This window comes from Oryzias melastigma, linkage group LG22 (genome assembly GCF_002922805.2).
Source record: "Oryzias melastigma strain HK-1 linkage group LG22, ASM292280v2, whole genome shotgun sequence".
Taxonomy (NCBI): Eukaryota; Metazoa; Chordata; class Actinopteri; order Beloniformes; family Adrianichthyidae; genus Oryzias; species Oryzias melastigma.
The window spans coordinates 15,562,531-15,579,685 of NC_050533.1; the positions used below are offsets into that span (position 1 = coordinate 15,562,531).

General features: G+C 42.2%; 3 protein-coding genes across 6 annotated transcripts in view; all 3 read left to right on the top strand.

Annotated features, from left to right (window-relative positions):
• inf2 (inverted formin 2) overlaps positions 1–6,471 on the top strand; it is a 12,659-nt gene extending 6,188 nt beyond the window's left edge. The window contains exons 5-23 of one of the 4 annotated variants that reach the window (XM_024265772.2): positions 508–541; positions 616–757; positions 840–972; positions 1,135–1,677; positions 1,845–1,990; positions 2,080–2,141; positions 2,223–2,325; positions 2,396–2,481; positions 2,554–2,654; positions 2,733–2,803; positions 2,877–2,984; positions 3,089–3,159; positions 3,227–3,347; positions 3,414–3,578; positions 3,795–3,897; positions 3,975–4,127; positions 4,336–5,100; positions 5,377–5,430; positions 6,025–6,471. In XM_024265772.2, coding sequence (XP_024121540.1) covers positions 508–541; positions 616–757; positions 840–972; positions 1,135–1,677; positions 1,845–1,990; positions 2,080–2,141; positions 2,223–2,325; positions 2,396–2,481; positions 2,554–2,654; positions 2,733–2,803; positions 2,877–2,984; positions 3,089–3,159; positions 3,227–3,347; positions 3,414–3,578; positions 3,795–3,897; positions 3,975–4,127; positions 4,336–5,100; positions 5,377–5,429 — 2,960 coding nt within the window. In that variant the 3' untranslated portion in view covers position 5,430; positions 6,025–6,471. Of the gene's footprint in view, positions 1–507; positions 542–615; positions 758–839; positions 973–1,134; positions 1,678–1,844; positions 1,991–2,079; positions 2,142–2,222; positions 2,326–2,395; positions 2,482–2,553; positions 2,655–2,732; positions 2,804–2,876; positions 2,985–3,088; positions 3,160–3,226; positions 3,348–3,413; positions 3,579–3,794; positions 3,898–3,974; positions 4,128–4,335; positions 5,275–5,376; positions 5,431–6,024 lie in introns of those variants that run through there. The other 3 variants (XM_024265780.2, XM_024265762.2, XM_024265789.2) reach the window with 3 other exon arrangements.
• Positions 6,472–6,515: 44 nt separating this feature from the next.
• On the top strand, positions 6,516–10,364 carry adss1 (adenylosuccinate synthase 1). The gene is made up of 13 exons (XM_024265804.2): positions 6,516–6,840; positions 7,530–7,632; positions 7,706–7,768; positions 7,843–7,893; positions 7,969–8,035; positions 8,102–8,209; positions 8,288–8,369; positions 8,439–8,565; positions 8,650–8,804; positions 9,198–9,322; positions 9,444–9,541; positions 9,669–9,818; positions 10,242–10,364. Exons 1-13 carry the CDS (start codon positions 6,652–6,654, stop codon positions 10,292–10,294), a joined length of 1,371 nt encoding a protein of 456 aa, XP_024121572.1. The 5' UTR covers positions 6,516–6,651; the 3' UTR covers positions 10,295–10,364.
• A 269-nt stretch (positions 10,365–10,633) lies between these two features.
• Positions 10,634–14,137, top strand: siva1 (SIVA1, apoptosis-inducing factor). The gene is made up of 4 exons (XM_024268876.2): positions 10,634–10,843; positions 11,119–11,307; positions 12,518–12,671; positions 13,934–14,137. The coding sequence occupies exons 1-4, from the start codon at positions 10,723–10,725 to the stop codon at positions 13,980–13,982; spliced, it is 513 nt and encodes a 170-aa protein (XP_024124644.1). The 5' UTR covers positions 10,634–10,722; the 3' UTR covers positions 13,983–14,137.
• Positions 14,138–17,155: the final 3,018 nt, after the last annotated feature.

Sequence of the window (17,155 nt, forward strand, 5' to 3'; positions counted from 1 at the left end):
AGCTAACATTGTATCATTATGCTATCTGTATTTGGCTTAATTTTGACATTTTTCCCTATTTGGCTAATTTACACTTATCCAGTTTTTTGGCTAATTTGCCATTTAGCTAATATATTAGCAAGCTTCAGCATTTTCAGCTAACTGTTGTGGTATCTTTAGCTGCCACATTCAGCTTACAGCTTTCACACTTACATTGTTGCAGATAATGCAATAAATCTAGTTAAACTTAAAGTCTTTTACTATTATAGCTCAAGTTTATCCACCAAGCTACAAACCCAACCAACAGCTTCCTGGCTGTTTCACAAAAACCTCCACACCTTAACGCAATCAGCAGCCTGATTGGCCACGCCTCCTTTGTGATTGCACACCTGTGACTGCCTGAGCTGACCCCAAAACTAGCTTACAGTACAAAAAGGCATGTTTTTTTCTATGCAAGGCTTTTCTGAAGACTGCATTATTACGGAATATCATAATACCTTTGTGATTTTAAACTTTGCCTTTTCACAGGCCTCCAGTTGTTGGACATTCTGCCAAAGTTAAGGTGAGCTGCTCCTTCGCTGTTCTCAGTTTGTCTGACTTTTGTAGAAGAAATTTACCGTTTGTGTGTTCGTGCAGGGAGCAGGAGGATGAGGACTTGACCATTCAGTGTGAAGCCTTTGAGGAGTCGATGGCTGAAGATGAGGAGGAGCTGCTGAGGGTGTACGGGGGCATCGACATGAGCGACCACCTGGAGGTTTTCACTGCCCTCTTCAACAAGGTGGGTGGAGAAAAGGGGGTCAGGTGAAGTGTTTGGCTCAGACTCTTACATTTTGGGGCTTTTATTTTGTCGTCTTGTGCAGGTGAGCAGCTCTCCTGCTTCCCTTCAGCTGCTCTCCATCCTGCAGACGTTGTTGGTGCTGGGACCGAGCCGCACTGATATCTGGCTGGCCCTCGAGGCCCTCACAAATAGAGCCATCCTGCTGGCCCAAGACTGTGAGTCAGCACAATTTGTTTAGTCAACAACTGGGAGGGGCTGATTGATGCATAAAGGGAAGCAATTGTCCAGAACAAGTGATTTAAGTGTGTGATAAACTTACCCAGAGGGCTAAAAGCTTTTGTTGTATATTTTAAATGTTGTCCTGACTCATGCTGCAGCTCATTTGGAGTCCTGTGAGAAGATCCTGCAGCGGCTGATGTTCTCCAAACGGAGAAGCTGTGAAGGTTATCATGAAGTGGACGCGCCCGTGCTGAGAGCGGATAAGTCTGTGCAGACTGATCCGGATCACAAAGACAAGCCAGACGGAAACAAAGGGTCCCCTCAGAGCTCCCCGTGTGCCTTCGCTGCACCGCCTCCACCACCACCACCTCCTCCTCCTCCGCCGCCGCTACCTGGAGGGCCCAACATTCCTCCTCCTCCACCACCTCCTCCTCCTTTGCCTGGAATGCCTCCTCCACCACCACCACCCCTGCCTTGTGGTTCTGGTGTCCCTCCACCACCGCCACCTCCCCCACCCTTAGGAGGAATGGGGCCCCCACCTCCTCCACCCCCGCCTGGAATGCCTCCTCCTCCACCTCCACCGGGTGGGATAGTGGCTCAAAGTAGCCAAGCCTTGGGGTGTGCTGCACCTGCGACCCTGCGACGGTGTCCCACTCTGAAGATGAAGAAGCTCAACTGGCAGAAGCTGCGCTCTGTTTCTGGTGAGTCTTTTCTGCTGGTTATTTGATCCAACGCGACTGAAATGAACCCCCTTTAATGTCGACAAATCGGTAAAGGATGATTTAAGGATGCCAAAGTGATATCCCAGATGTCTGTCATTTAAACCAAATTTTAAAAAAACTGATCCAGTGGAGTGTCTGTTTTGCAGACGGTCCCTCCATGTGGGCTTCAGTGCAGAAGGAGGCGCCTCCTCACGAACCGGACTACAGCAGCATCGAGGAGCTGTTTTGCCTCCCTGTGACGGAGCCTAAAGACAAGGGGGCGGCTGCACCCGTCAAGAAGGAGCCTAAAGAGGTCTGCTCCATTTGTGACTGACGGCACTCTGACTTGAAGCAGCTGAATAATTTAAATTTGTGCATTTTTCTTTTCTCCACTCTTTCTAGGTTACATTTATAGACCCAAAGAAAAGCTTGAATATTAACATATTTTTAAAGCAGTTCAGATGGTGAGATCAAACTTATTTATTTTCATGGAGGGGTTTCTATCTGTTTCATTAATACCTGGTTGGTTTTTGTCATTTTTCCAGCTCAAATGAGGACTTTGTGGCGATGATCAAGACTGGAGACCGGAGCAAGTTTGACGTTGAGGTGCTGAAGCAACTTCTCAAGCTCTTACCGGAGAAACACGAGGTTTGTCATGGTCCTCAACTACTTAATCTACTTTTTTGAAAGCAAATTGACTTTATTTCCTTAAATATAGATTGAGAACTTGAAGTCTTTCCAAGGAGAAAAGGAGAAGTTGGCAAATGTTGACCGTTTCTTCAGCTCCCTCCTCACTGTGCCATGGTACTGGTCTGGGTTTTATTCTTTATGTGCTGCTGTTGCCGTTCGACACGTGTTTACTCTTTCTTTCCTCAGCTATCAGCTGAGAATTGAATGCATGCTGTTGTGTGAGGAGACGGCGTCCATGTTGGAGATGCTGCAGCCTAAAGTGAAGGTGGTGGAGGAGGCCTGTCAGTGTGAGTTAACATCTGTGGACATGCTACCTACGTCTGCTTATCCCTCAGCTAATTTCATCTTTTTTGTGCAATTCTCAGCCATCAGAACGAGCACACTTATACCCAGCTTCTGCAGGCTCATCCTCGACGTGGGCAATTTTTTGAACTACGTAAGGCCCTCTTCCTCCTCTCTGACGTCTACGTCGTGCAGCTTTCGATTCTCAACGGTTGCTCCACTTTCAGGGGAGTCACACGGGGAACGCAGAGGGGTTCAAGATCAGCTCGCTGCTCAGGCTCACCGAGACGAAGGCCAACAAGAGCCGCGTCACTCTGCTGCATCACATCTTGGAGGTGCACAAAGGACTTTTAAAATCTGTTTAAATCTGCTTGCCATCTCAATCTGGCTTTTTATGTATTTATTTTATTTATCTATTTTTTTTTTTGTTCTTTCAAAGGAAGCGGAAGAAAACCACCCAGAGATTTTGGCACTGCCGGATGAAATGCAGATATGTCAGAAAGCAGCAGGGTACAGATATATTTATCATTTTTGATTTGGTGTCGTAACATTTTTAACAGGTATGTTTCGTCTGCAGAGTCAATCTGACTTCTATTCAGTCAGAAAGTGGCACCTTACTGAAACAGCTGACCGACGCCACCAAGAAAATCTCCAACTCTGACGACGAGGTGAAGGAACAGTATTCTAAAGTTCTTCAGGTAAGAGTTGAGCCTTTTTTCCTTTTGCCATCAGCACCTTCCCCTCTCAAATGTGCTCCTCTACAGGAAAATCTGGAGGCCTGTAGTGCTTTGGGAGAGAGATTCGCTGAGATCGAGAAGAAGAGGAGCGAGCTGGCCGTCTACTTGTGTGAAGATGCTGCTAAGCTGTCGCTGGAGGAACTCTTCGGGACCATCAGTACTTTCCGAGACCTTTTCATCAAGGCGCTGAAGGTGATGGCTGTTAGTCATTCGGATTACATATTTTCCTGCCGTGCTGTTTGGCGCATGCATAAATACACTCGAGGCTGCATCTTGAGAGGGCAGCTCTTTTATTTGGGGTGTGTATAAATAGACCTGCTGAATGACTGGAAGAACTTCATGTTTCAGCCAAAATGATAGATTTTGTTCTTGGCAGACGAGTGACATTGTGCTATTTCATCACGAAAGGAAAACAAAATGAGGAAGGAGCAGGCAGCCAAGGCCGAGAAGAGAAAGAAGCAACTGGCAGAGGAAGAATCCAAGAGGCAGAAGGGAGACAACGGAAAAATAAGTAAGCTCTTAGCAACAGTGCAATGGAAACATCCAACCCCATACAATGTGGCACTTTTATTTATTTCCCCTCTCCAGTCAAAAAAGGCATCGCTCCACAGAACGATGGCTGCATCATCGATCACCTCTTGGCGGATATCAGGAAAGGTTTCAGCCTCAGAAAGACCCGGCCAAGGTGCGATTCGGATAACCTCCCTACTAGTGAAAAACGTAGAGATACCTGCCCACCTGGTAAGGACAAGAAGTTGTAGTAGTCCCTAGCTTCGCCCCGATCCGCTTAGCTACAAGCCTGCTTGTAGGAATGTCTGTGGCTCTTTCTTCTGCTTTTATACATACTGAGCTGTTCTCTCATTGCTTGCAAAATCGCTCTACAAAGGAAAGTGGTTATTTAATTGGCTTAATCGCTTTACTGTCAGTACAACCCGTTTCTCTCCCTCAGGATCGCATGTGAAGTCTGCCGACGAAAAGGCCGGCGAAGCGGAATCTACGTCCTCCCCCGCCAAAGCTCTGACAGAGGACCGGCGAGGCCTCACAGGAGAAGTGAACGGCTGCCTCTCCCCGTCAGAAGAAACTCCGACAGCACCTCGGCTCAGTACAGGCCGAGGAGGAACAGCTACGTCTCCGAGCGCACGCCAAGGAGAGGAAGCCACAACGGCTCCGAAACGCCCGGATGGTCCACGCCCAGAGAAGCTTTCCGCCTTAACGCTAGATGTGACCTCACCCCCGCCTCCGGCTGACACGAATATTCCCACAAACTGCTTCTCGGGCGAGTCGAGTGAGACCAGCGTGCTGAGTCCATCCACCCTCTCTGATTTAGACCTGCTGGAGGTGGCGTTGGACAGCACGCCGTCTGAGAAGCTGACGCCTGAGGGTGCAGCAGAAATCGGCTCTCTAGTCAAAGAAAGCTCCCCCAGCACAGACATTAATGTGGAGACGAGTGACAGCAGTATAACGGGAAGTGGGAGGGCTGGGCTTAAACCAGACGAGGCGCGGGAAGAGGGCAGCCAAGAGGAGCTCATCACACACCTACCTTCAGACCCTAAAGTCAGCCTGAACACTCTGGACGAAGGCATCGGTGGGTGCGACGTTCCAGATGGGCCCGAAGATCTGCCGTCTGCATCTGAAGCTGTGCCCCCCTCCCTTAAGCCTGAACCAAAGAAACAAGTGAGGCTGTTTAAGCGAACCAAACAAAAGAGTAATCAAGGTAATCCATCTATTCTCTCAAATAAAGTTCATGTTTGGAATGCTCGTCTCTCAATGTGTTATAAAGGGGAATCTTTGTTTATTTTGCTTTTAATTTGCTTAACATTGTCTTTATGTATGGGGTATTTATTTGCAAGTAACTTTATATATGCATTTAATTAAAAGAAAAAAAACTCTGGAGGACTTTTTTTTTTTTTCTTTTCTTTTCCTAGCAGATTTAAGATGAATGGATGTAAATCTATTTGAATGCTCTCTTTTCCACTCTCTGAAACACAAGGTAACAGTGGAAAAGGACACAGTAAACATAAAACAGGCTGTGTGTTGCAGTGAGGTAGGTCAAATCGACGCAAGTGTCAAACGGAGACTTTATCCGCCTAACGGCCTCAAATCATCGTCCGAGCTTTGTGCCAATAACGCATCATCTGTCATTCTAACTGGACTCCGGTTTTCATGTGTCTGTGTCGTCCAGCGTTTGATGCTCGCTATCTTTTAACCCCTTTTATTCCTCCAAATTCAGTGGTTCTCATCGCTGAAATCTTGCTTTTTTGGAATGATTCTAATGTCAAACGAGCCGAAGGGTGCGTGAAAGCACTGCCTTGCGCTTCAATTAACTCTTGTTATTAAAATAATCCGACGTGACAGCTCTAACCTGTCGGTTTGTGATCATTCAAATCATTGTGGACAGTTGCGCCATAAAAGCTGTCACTTTTGTGTCCATATTTACCTGTCCATTCTCTAAATCTGCAACTGGGACTGTTGGACCTCAACAGTCCCTTGTGTTTCCTGTATGCTGTCCTTTTGTTAGTATGACCTCTGAATAAAACCAGTATGAATGCATTAAAATATTATCTAATGTTTCTCTGCACATTTCTATAGCATTTATGCTACCCTCCATTCATTTCCCTACTTCTCTTTTTCTTCATAGGTGACGCCAGAAAAAGAAAATCAAGAGGAAAAAGAAAATGTTAAAGACTGAAAAGACGATTTTAATTTTTTTGTGAGAAAACATTAAACTTTGACTGTTCGAGAGGATTCATGAAAGCTTTCTTCAATGAGAAGAAAGGGGATGCATCCAAGATTTATGGGATTTTTCACTGTGGGTGCCAATGGGTCACTTTGTTTTTGTGGCCATTAATGAAGTGATATTTAAATGGGTTAAAATTGATCTTTATATGTTGTAATATCCAGTGAATGTGTTTTTTGCCATACGCTTGTGTTTAACTGGCAGCATACACTCAGTATTGGTACAAAATGTTTAATTTATCCAAACAAAGATGAATTTATCTGCATTTATATATTCTAAAGATGGAAAAAAAATGTTGGAATGTAACTTTTAATGTTATATTTTAATAAAATGTTGATCTGTTATTTATTTTTGTTTCAAATATCTTGTGTAGCTTGAAGGAGAAATAAAAGCTCCTGTGGTGTTGGAGATCACTTGCACTTGTGCGTCCCCGTGACATCACACGCTCAGATGATCCCGATATCCCAATCCCCCCCTGCCACCTCACTTTAGTCTTCTTGAGACAGACAGCCTCACACAGCCTCCATCATGTCGCTCAGCTGGTCATCCAAAGACCACAAAACCACGAATCAGTCCGCCGGGGCTGGACAGAAGCGTCTGCGCAACGACGCGGGGAACAAAGTGACGGTGGTGCTCGGTGCGCAATGGGGAGACGAGGGGAAAGGAAAAGTCGTCGACTTGCTTGCTACTGAAGCTGACATTGTGTGCAGATGTCAGGTAAATTTCTAAAATAGTAATTTCAGACAAATGTTATAACAGTTTTTGCGCAAATTTGAAGAAATTAAAATGCGCAACGGTGTTCCGGTTTGGCGCAACAGGTGTCCAAACTAAAAAAAAAAAAAAAAAACATCTTAAAAGTCCTTCAAAAGTCCTTCATCTTTGAGACATTTACGCATAATTGCAATTATTATTGTGTTTTTTAGATTGTACCTCCTTTAAATGCTTTTATTTTGAAAACTAAAAAAAAAAAAAACATGTCTGGCATTCACTATAATGTTAAATGTCATGACTTTTTGTGGACCCAGTTTAAGGTGTAACGTTGCCCTGATTGCTCCAACTGAAACGATTTATAAAAGGCATTATAAATAAATAAATAAATAAAATTGTTTGTAAAACACTCCAGAGGGAAGAACCACTAAAACCTGTCAAGCTGTTGTATGCTGACAGGATCAGGACCCTGTGTTCTGGAGGGCTCAGAAGCCCCGCCCACCCCGGCTGGAGAGGTCACATTCTCAGGCTTGATATGTGAGAAGGCCAGGCTTTAGTTCGGGTGGGGGGCTTAGTCAAGTCTGTTTAAATAGGTGTAGTGAAAGGGGCAAACCAGGAAGGAAAGATTTGCTCCTGAATGATCGGTTCCCGTGGCAGCATCTTCTGGTCCACTTCTCCACATCTCCTTTGATTTACAGGGCGGCAACAATGCAGGGCACACTGTGGTTGTGGACGGAAAGGAGTATGATTTTCACCTCCTACCCAGTGGAATTATTAACTCCAAAAGTGTATCTCTGATTGGTAAAAGCCTCCAACTTTAAGTCTTCAAGGAGATGCAATGAAACTCCTCTTGACTCTTGATTTGCTCCTCCAGGTAATGGAGTGGTCATTCATCTCCCTGGGTTGTTTGAAGAAGGGGATAAAAATGAGAAAAAAGGTATTTCAACATAAAAGCATTTGATTGGCAGAAGATGAGCGCTCATCCATGTGTGACTTCTCACTTTTCTCCAGGATTGAAAGGCTGGGAAAAGCGGCTCATCGTTTCTGACAGAGCCCATCTCGGTTTGTGAACAGCTTTATTTAGACTATTTGCTGGATGAAATCAAGATTTAAAGGAGCGTGATGGTTTCTCCACAGTGTTTGATTTTCATCAAGTCGTTGATGGCTTACAGGAGACGGAGAGACAAGCACAGGAAGGGAAAAAGTAAGGAGAAAATGCAACTATCAACCTAAAATATCCTCAAATTTCATGCAAGATGTTCCGTTTCAGCATTGGAACAACCAAGAAAGGAATCGGTCCTGCATATTCGAGCAAAGCATCTCGTACTGGGCTGCGTGTGTGCGACCTGCTGGGTGACTTTAAGGACTTTTCTACAAGGTATTAATGACATAGTTTAATTTTAAACCTGAATTTCTTTACAAAAAGAAATAATGTGTTTTCAAAAAATCCTTCCAGGTTTAAGAATCTGGTTCATCAGTATCAGTCCATGTATCCGTCCTTGACAGCTGATGTTGAGGAGCAGCTGAAAAAACTGAAGGTAGTTGCTAGGTAACATTGCTGAACCGCTGTCACGAGCTGCTTTTGACTGAAGCTCTCGTTTCTGCAGGAATATGCAGAGAGATTGCGCCCGATGGTCAGGGACGGGGTCTATTACATGTACGAAGCTCTTCACGGACCTCCAAAGAAAATTCTGGTTGAAGGGGCAAACGCTGCTCTGCTTGACATTGACTTTGGTACATTTTTATTTACTTTTAATGCATGAATTCATTATTTTTTTAAAATAGAAAATAGGTGTTGTAATAAATGCTCCCATTCAGGCACATATCCTTTTGTGACATCATCAAACTGCACCGTGGGCGGAGCTTGCACCGGCCTCGGCATCCCTCCCATGAACATAGGCGATGTGTTTGGTGTATCTAAGGCCTACACCACCAGAGTGGGAATAGGAGCCTTCCCCACAGAACAACTGAATGTAAGAGCTTGAGATTGCTTCTAAATTGCCATCACGTGCTGTTTTTGCTATTCTGGTCAGTAAAGGAGCCTGCAATGTGCTTCACCAACATGTAGTCTGACAAGTACAGTTTGTTACCCTGTGACTAACTATCAGGTTGTTTTCTAGCTTAGTGCAGCTGTCATTTATTTTGCAAGAGAGAGGTCCAAACTCTCTTCCTCTTGTTTGCAGCTCACATGCCCACAGGGTTAAATTTAGGGCCAGAGTCTGTCTGATGTGAGGTTAAGTTACCCGTCACGAAAGGATACGATTCAAGTTGTTAAATCCTCTCCTACAATGAAGTTTGTTGTACTTTGTTGTTTCATATTGTCAGATCTCTATGCTTATTAATAACCTTATTTTCTTCTTTGGAAGGCGGTGGGGGAGCTGCTGCAGACGAGGGGTCATGAGGTTGGCGTGACTACAGGAAGGAAGCGGCGTTGTGGCTGGTTGGATCTGGTCATTGTCAGATATGCTCATATGATTAACGGCTTTACAGCGTGAGTGGCTTAAAATATCAATTTTTGGTTTGTTTTTTATGATCAATTTTTTTTATTTTAATTGTGAACCATCAAAGCTTCACATAAAGCATTAAGTTGTTTTTTTTCATCTGTCAAACAGCATTGCCCTGACAAAACTTGACATTCTGGATGTCCTGGATGAAATTAAAGTTGGAGTGGCATACAAGCTCAATGGCAAAAGAATTCCTCATTTTCCAGGTACTTAAACAGAAAAAAATTTAAAAAAAAGATTTTAAAAAAATTGTTCTTACAGATTTTTTTTACTATGATAAATGATGTGATGACCTATAATAAAATCTTGTATTTATTTTTTTTATTTTAACAGCCAACATGGACGTTTTGCACAAAGTGGAGGTTGAGTATGAGACTTTCCCTGGTTGGAAGACAGACACATCTGCAGCCAGGAAGTGGAACGACCTCCCAGTCAAAGCACAAAACTACATTCGCTTCATCGAAAACCATATTGGAGTTCCCAGTATGTTTGACACAGAAGGCACTGTTCACTTTTTATTTAGAGGGATTTATCTCCGACTTCTGCAGCTTTTATTAGGAGTTGGTTTATTTCAAGCAATCAAAACAAAAATAAATTAAAGAAGACAAACAACAGAAATATATATCTATACATAGACATGTCAAACTTAGAATAATTGTTATAATAATGATTGGAAAATTTACATACGCATACATAGACATGCAAACAATTAAACTATAATTACTCTGAGTCATAAACGGACATAATAGCACTTATACATACATTACAAGACACTTAAACCAAATACTAAGTTTGTCTAAAGAATTGTAATTAATTGCTTAAAAAAGAATGGGAAGAAGTGAACTAATTTATTCCCAGTGTTGTAGTTTACATCTAATATATTTCTCTCTTTTTTTCTCTCTTTAGTCAAATGGGTCGGTGTTGGCAAATCAAGGGAGTGCATGATCCAAATGTTCTGAATCAGGACACACCTTGACAAAAGAAGAATTCAACCTGTTAAAGCAGATAATAAATGTCTATTATCATGAAGTTGTGTTGATTTTTTTGTTTTAGTAAAATAATAAAAAAAATCACTTTAAAGTTTCAAATATAGACATATTCCATACATTTAACTATTTGTTATTCAATATTTAATTACATGAACAAAAAAATACACTGTTTTATTTTATTTTATTTTTTTAAATTACACAGCTCTCAGCCAACAGGGCTGGGTTGAATCACGGCAGTAATTTCCTCTCCACCTGTCTCATTGGCCGAGTTCACCACGTGACACCTTTCTGCGTCTATGATTGGCTCCTTTCGTGGTGCCCACGAAATTTCCCGCAACAAACAAGTGTGGAACTAGTAGCTGCGTAGCAGCACATGCTATACTCGGTTAGCAGCCGATATGCCTAAACGAACTTGTCCTTTTCCTGAAGTCTTTTCTTCTCAATACAAGATACACGTCCGACAACAGGAACTGACCAACTATGGAGTGTTTGGCGGCAAGTATAGACAAGAGATATACGGTGAGGTCGCGCACGAGGACGCTATTTTTGCATAGTTAGCTAAAGTTAGCTTCTCGTTATGCTTGACTTAGCTGCTTGAAACAACACTATTAAAGGTTCTCCGTAGCATTCCTTTTGTTAGCGTTTAGATTTTCATTATTATTTGAGTAAACCTATGTTGGTTCTATCGCTCTTAGATCAGGTTAGCTTCAGGTTGCTAGCTTCTCTAATGCTTCCTGTGTGTGTTTGTCTCTCGTGACTTTCCGTATGAATGGTTTTGTTTGTGTATCACGCAGAAAGAACGAAGAACTTGCTTTTCAACGGGGCCAAAGCTGTGATGGGTAAAATATGGACCGGGGATGAGAAGAGTGCAGCTCCTCAGCCCTCTGAACAAGCGGATTCACCTGTATGCAGTAAAACTCTTCTAAGAGGACAGACGCTGATTGGCCACGATGGGAGACTAACGAGATCAGGTGCTGCTAAAGGTGAGCTTGAACAACTAATACATTTGTTCTATGAGAAGCATATGTTGAAAATTTTTGTTAAACTAGCAAAGTTTAAAGTACTTTGCTGGGTATATCTGACAAAAGACAGATTCAAGTGTATTCAAAAGTTCACTTCTTAAAACAACTTTAATTTAATTTATTTCCTCAAGTTTTTTTTTCAAGCCGACAGACTTTAAAAAGATTTACTATGACTTAATTATGTTGATGCATGTAGTAGATGCATCAGAATAGAGCGGATTAGGGAGCATGTGGTCTGCCAACTGTCACACCCAAATCTACAAGCTTTTTCAAACTGTATTTTTTCATCTGCTTCAAATTCACCACAGTTTAAATACTCAGAAATGCAACTTTAAGCTTAATTTTTCCTATAAATGTCCTCTATCATGAGGAAAAATGCCACACGAACATGTTAAAAAACACAATTGTGTGTGTTTTCAAAGCAGCATCACAGTGCCTCCCAATTTATTTCTGCATATGTTTAATAACCTGCCATCACATTTCTGCAACTGGTTCTCTAGTCGTCTACTTTTTGTTGCTATATATTACCTTAGCTTCAAAGAAAAGTGACAACAAAGTGTAAAAACACTGTTGACCCATTGTTGACATGGGACAAAATAATCTATGTAGCAGTCTTTTTCAATTTTTTAATTTTCTTTATTTTAAGCTCGTTACCTTTTCATTTGTACAGCTAAGGCATGTGATCTAATAATGATAAATTATATGAAGTGCAGAGCCCTTATTTTAATTTTACTGATGGTTGTCAGTCAAATCTGAATGTTACTGCCTCCTTGTGGCTGGAGTAGAACATTACAGTCTGGAGTCACTTACTAATTTATCAGTTTTACATGCAGGATTTAAAGTTGCTCTGGTACTATGTTCTTAACTTTTGAATGTATTTTTTTTTAGCCTACTGTTGCCAAATTAAGTGAATCAAATTTCATCTTAAACTGAAATTTAGATTTTGTTTTTTAGTTGGATTAGCTCAATTGAATTTAATATTCACCAAAACAATATTTGGGACAGAAATGTACATTTTTATTTTATTATTTTTTTTCCTTAAGGTCACATTAAAACTTGATTATTTCACTTCATACTTTTTACCAGCAGGTGGCAGGCTTCATACAGGTTTGCCTGTCTGATGGGAGCAACTTTGCTGTTTTACTAAAGAAATGACTTGTGACTTGTCCAGGTAACCCAGTGGGTCCCGCCGGTTGCTGCGTATGTCAGAAGACTCATGGTTCCAGGACGCCGTGTTCTCAGTGTGATCGACTGGTGTGTTCGTCCTGTGTCCGACAGTGTTCCAACTGCTCCAGCTTATGCTGCTCTGTCTGCACCATTTTAGAGTAAGTTGAAAAATGAACCTGGTTTTTGTTTGAAGCTAGACTCAGTTCACCTGTCAGCACTCTTTGCTCCTTAGCAGCTTATTTTATTCCATCTGGGAGGAAAAGATACAATTGTTCTCCAACTTCTACTGCAGTGTGGTTCTTTGGTGTTGGTAAATCCCTGAAGTTTATCCAGATTAAGATGATTTTTTTTCTTATTTTAGCAGCATTACAGTTCAGACAAAACTTTGATACAAACTTAATGTTTACTCCTGCATTCAGACTCACAACCCACTGATGACCTCTATAAAAGCTTGTCACAAAGCGTCTTGTGCAGTTATCCTGCATCTCACTTTATTGTTACATTTTGAAAGATGATAAAACTGTTTCTGCAAGTCTTCCACTTCCACTCTTAAATTTGTTACATATTGACATTCACACGCTGTCTCCTGCTGACAGAAAAACTTCTTTAGTGTTTGAGGCTTGAAAGAATCGCTACATTATTTTAACACTAGAAAGTTAGAGAGTTTGACGCACATTCAAGAACAAATGTGTGTTTGGCCCATAGTGTGAAAGCTGTCCTTCGGGTTTAATTCACTCAAAGACTTAGAAATGTTTCTAACAAGATGAGTAAACCAAAACAGATTTTGAGATGAAACCTAATAAATGTTACTTTAACTTTAATACATTTCCATAAGTAAAAAGGTAGTGCATTTGTAAACCTGGACTGTATTTTGCCTTTTGGTTTTATTGTAAATTATGCATGTTGGAGATTTCATTTACATGTGAAGTCCGATTAGTTTACGACAAATCCTACTGATCTGACAAATCATTAGTGCTCACTCCCGACTATTATTACATGTCTTAAACATGCAGTAATGACCAAAAACTAAATAAATTGGCTCATAAATAATGAGACACTGCATGCACACTCATTGACAAAGTTTTTGCATTTCTGTTGAGAAGAAATACAATTTAAACAACAGATCCTCTCATCCAATTTATCATAGGAGTATCTTGATCAATATTCCAGTGTGTTTTGCTTCAGTTTTTTTTCCATAATTTTATTTTCCTTACAATTGGAGAATAAAACTTCACAAATCCTCAGGAGGAAGTGTATTTCAGAAGCTAATTGTGGGACTTATCACCTTCAAAGATTAGTTTCAGACGACTCTTGTTAAAAAAAAATAATCATTTTCATGCGTTCCTGAAACATAAATCATATTGTATTAATAAATAAACTGCTTGAATCATTAACGTGATGAATCTTTTGTGTGTTGCAGCTACAGCGGGCGATATGATGAAGTTCTTTGCTGCAGCTGCTCAACGTAAATCAATACCAAAGGATGGAACACAAATGTATATTTAGACACTTTAATTGCATTAATTGACCTATTTTATATCCTTTTTTCTTAATTCATGTTTTTGTAAATATAACTGTTGTTTGAAGGTTTGATTCAATAAACTTGAACCCTTTTTAGAAACTTTTTATGTATTTTTTTTTTTGCTAAGAAATGCAAAAATATAGACAAACGGAGGCAGAGGGTTTGCTGGGACGACCATCAGGTTCTTCATGGAGGAACAATCTGCTCAGACTTGGAATAAATTCACCAGCCACTCCCTGAATGTGCTGAAGAGGAACATCTGACTCCTTATACTGACACTGATAATCAAATTGCAGCTTGTCCAGACTGACCTTGTACATCTACTATCAAATGTATTTAATAAAACAAGGCGAGCAGGACCTAAAGCAGTCATCCCGGCTGGACGTGACCTTGGGGTGGAGTCATCTCTTTCAGTTGGCTGCTGCTCATCACACATGACGATCCGTTTCAGGGTCAGATGCTGAACACTCTGAGTAATAGTTCTTCGTGGCAAAGGTCCACAACGGGACTTTGGAAAAGTCTGGTCTCGTGACACAGTGTTATGGATACAGGCTTGGATGAGTCACATCAGCGGCCCAGTTGTGGCCCCCGTCTTTTGGGAGCTGTTGGTGGCCCAGGGCACCGCTTGATTTCTGCTTGAGTGAGCAGACAGCTGCTGGCAGAGGGAGGCGTCAGCTTGTCTGCACATTTCTCGATAAGATTCATGAATACTTGAAAAGAAAAACATTTATTGTTGAGGTCTGAACAGTTGATGTCATGGCCGCAAGAAATAATTCTTAAAAAAAAAAAAACAAGTTTGTCTTTGGCTCACCGAACGTCTCATCTCTGAAGAAAACAGAGCTGTCAAGCTTTTCGGTGCATATTTATCCATAAAACGTAAAGGTCACGGTGTACTTTTCTTGCCAAGAATGCTCCTCAACTCCTCCTTGCTACATGTGTGTGTCTGTAAAAAGAGGGGGGCAGATAATCACCCACCGCGCTCCAGACAGCACCAACTGCAGCGGGCCAGCAGGAGCACGTGGCTTTGTCTTTCACCCATTCTCTTGGGGACCAGCTGTGGTCTGAGTGCGGCGAGCATCAAGTCCAGTGATGCTGCTGCTATAAATATGCATCAATGAGTGTGAGTAAGTGACAGCTGTACAGTGGACCAAGGACACGCCGCCGCCTTGGCACAGTGGGGGCCAACCTGTCCAAAAAAGGCAAACCCAGTGTGAGAAGTTGATTTGGATTTATGCTCCAGCGGCAGTCGGATTTAAACGTCAAATCTGCCCTAATGTGGGGGAGAAGAGGCTCACATGTGGCTTTTATAAGTAATTTGGAAGCGAATTGAGATTTATTCCTAAGGACAAAGGGGATTTGCCTGAAAGTCAAACAATCGCCTCCTCCAAAATTAAGTGGATGATAACCATATGCATGTGTACGGAGAAGGAGGGGGGTATAAAGTGTGTGTGTGTTGTATACAAGCCTTAAGTGTGGCTGTTTGTGTGCCCTTTTCAAGTGTGACCACCTGTCTTTTGTTAAGAAATAAATAATAAACACACCAGCTGTCCCTGGCTGGCCGTCCCCCCCCAGAGGTCAAGGGCTCCCACCGCTGGCCTTGTTCAGGTGTTGGACGCTCACAACTTTCCTCTCAACTTCTCCCGAGTGCCTCCAAGCACACCAAATGAGCAAAGCGCTGGGCCCCGGCTCGTCAGCTAAGCTCTATCACATGCCCCCACCCTTTTTTGCTCTCCCTTTTGCTTCCTGAGGAACACACACCGTGCAGCTTTAAGCCTTGAATCCCATCAGGCAGATGTTGGTGCCACTTTGCGCTCTTGTTTATGGGGGCCTCGGCGTCACAGAGGGCCCTTATTTACAGCGCCATTCGGAGTGTATGTGAACAATCTTGGGGAGGGCATTGTTCCGCTTTATGCCGGAGCTGCCCGGCTGTAGCGCCGCTGTGTCGTCTGCATGTGCATAAAGTACGTGCTGGGGAGCGGGGCCAGACAATAGCCTGGCTGAGCTACTACCCACGCACACAATGGAGCGGCGGGATGAGGCCGAGCTTTGGGGGCCCCACAGTTTGGGGGGCTGGAGGTAGGATGGATGGATTGGGGGGGGTAGATGGATGCAGCCCTTGTCTATACGGTGTTTCCCAGAGTGGGTGAGCTGGGATATGGAGGGGGAGGGTGGTGGGAACCCGAGCAGATCCCAATTGGGAAGCAGCTGGATTTCTTTCATGGTGCAGCAGGGAAATAATTAAAAGTCCCCATTGAAAAGTGCAGTGATTTGGCTCAATTAGACCCACCTTTGAGATGCTTATGTATATGTATTATTATTAATTTTAAGGCAGGGGTGTCAAACTCAATCGTACAAGGGGCCAAAATCCAAAACACACCTTAGGTCATGTGCCGAACAGGATAAACATTTATTGAACACAGTAAAACTAAATGTTTAAAACCGTAACGTAACATAATTATGAACTAGATATATAGCATTACCTACGATAATGCTAGTGTAAATGCTGTAAGCTGAATTTACCCGCTGAAGATGCTAGCGCAGATAGCTAAAAATGCTGACAGATGAAAACGCTAAAGCTAATAGCTAAAAACACTGAAGCTGATACCTGAAAATGCTTAAATTGATAGCTCAAAACACTGAAACTAATAGCTAAAAACGCTGACGCTGATAGATGAAAACGCTAAAGCTAATAGCTAAAAACGCTGGAGCTTGTAGCCAGCTAAACTATTAGCTAAATGCCAAATTAACCTAAAAAATATCTTAGGTTAGCCAAAACAGTTAGCATATAGCTAAAAAATAGGTAAACGGAAAAAAGCCAAAACAGCTAGTATGTAGCTGTAATATTAGCTAAACTCCAAAATAGCCTAAAAAAAAATCCCAGTAAATGCCAAAATAGTCCAAAAAGCTAGCACAATGCCAATTTTTAAAAAGATTATTATTATTATTATTATCTGGAGGGCCGGATCCGGCCCCCGTGCCTTGACTTTGACACATGTGTTTTAAGGTATATAACGAACAGGTTTGACCAGCAGCATCCTCATCCTGTTGTTTCTGTACACACAGCATGACCTCATCTTGCTGCATTTCAAATAAGCAAGCGTCTTTGCTTTTCCCCAAAAG

What these genes read in the sequence shown, in the direction of transcription:
- adss1 (XM_024265804.2), top strand. Translation starts at nt 6,652, where the DNA reads ATGTCGCTCAGCTGGTCATCCAAAGACCACAAAACCACGAATCAGTCC. An exon ending in ACATTGTGTGCAGATGTCAG is followed by an intron (nt 6,841 to 7,529) that starts GTAAATTTCTAA and finishes TTTGATTTACAG; the next exon opens with GGCGGCAACAATGCAGGGCA. An exon ending in AAACCATATTGGAGTTCCCA is followed by an intron (nt 9,819 to 10,241) that starts GTATGTTTGACA and finishes TTCTCTCTTTAG; the next exon opens with TCAAATGGGTCGGTGTTGGC.
- siva1 (XM_024268876.2), top strand. Translation starts at nt 10,723, where the DNA reads ATGCCTAAACGAACTTGTCCTTTTCCTGAAGTCTTTTCTTCTCAATAC. An exon ending in GAGATCAGGTGCTGCTAAAG is followed by an intron (nt 11,308 to 12,517) that starts GTGAGCTTGAAC and finishes TGACTTGTCCAG; the next exon opens with GTAACCCAGTGGGTCCCGCC. An exon ending in TCTGTCTGCACCATTTTAGA is followed by an intron (nt 12,672 to 13,933) that starts GTAAGTTGAAAA and finishes TGTGTGTTGCAG; the next exon opens with CTACAGCGGGCGATATGATG.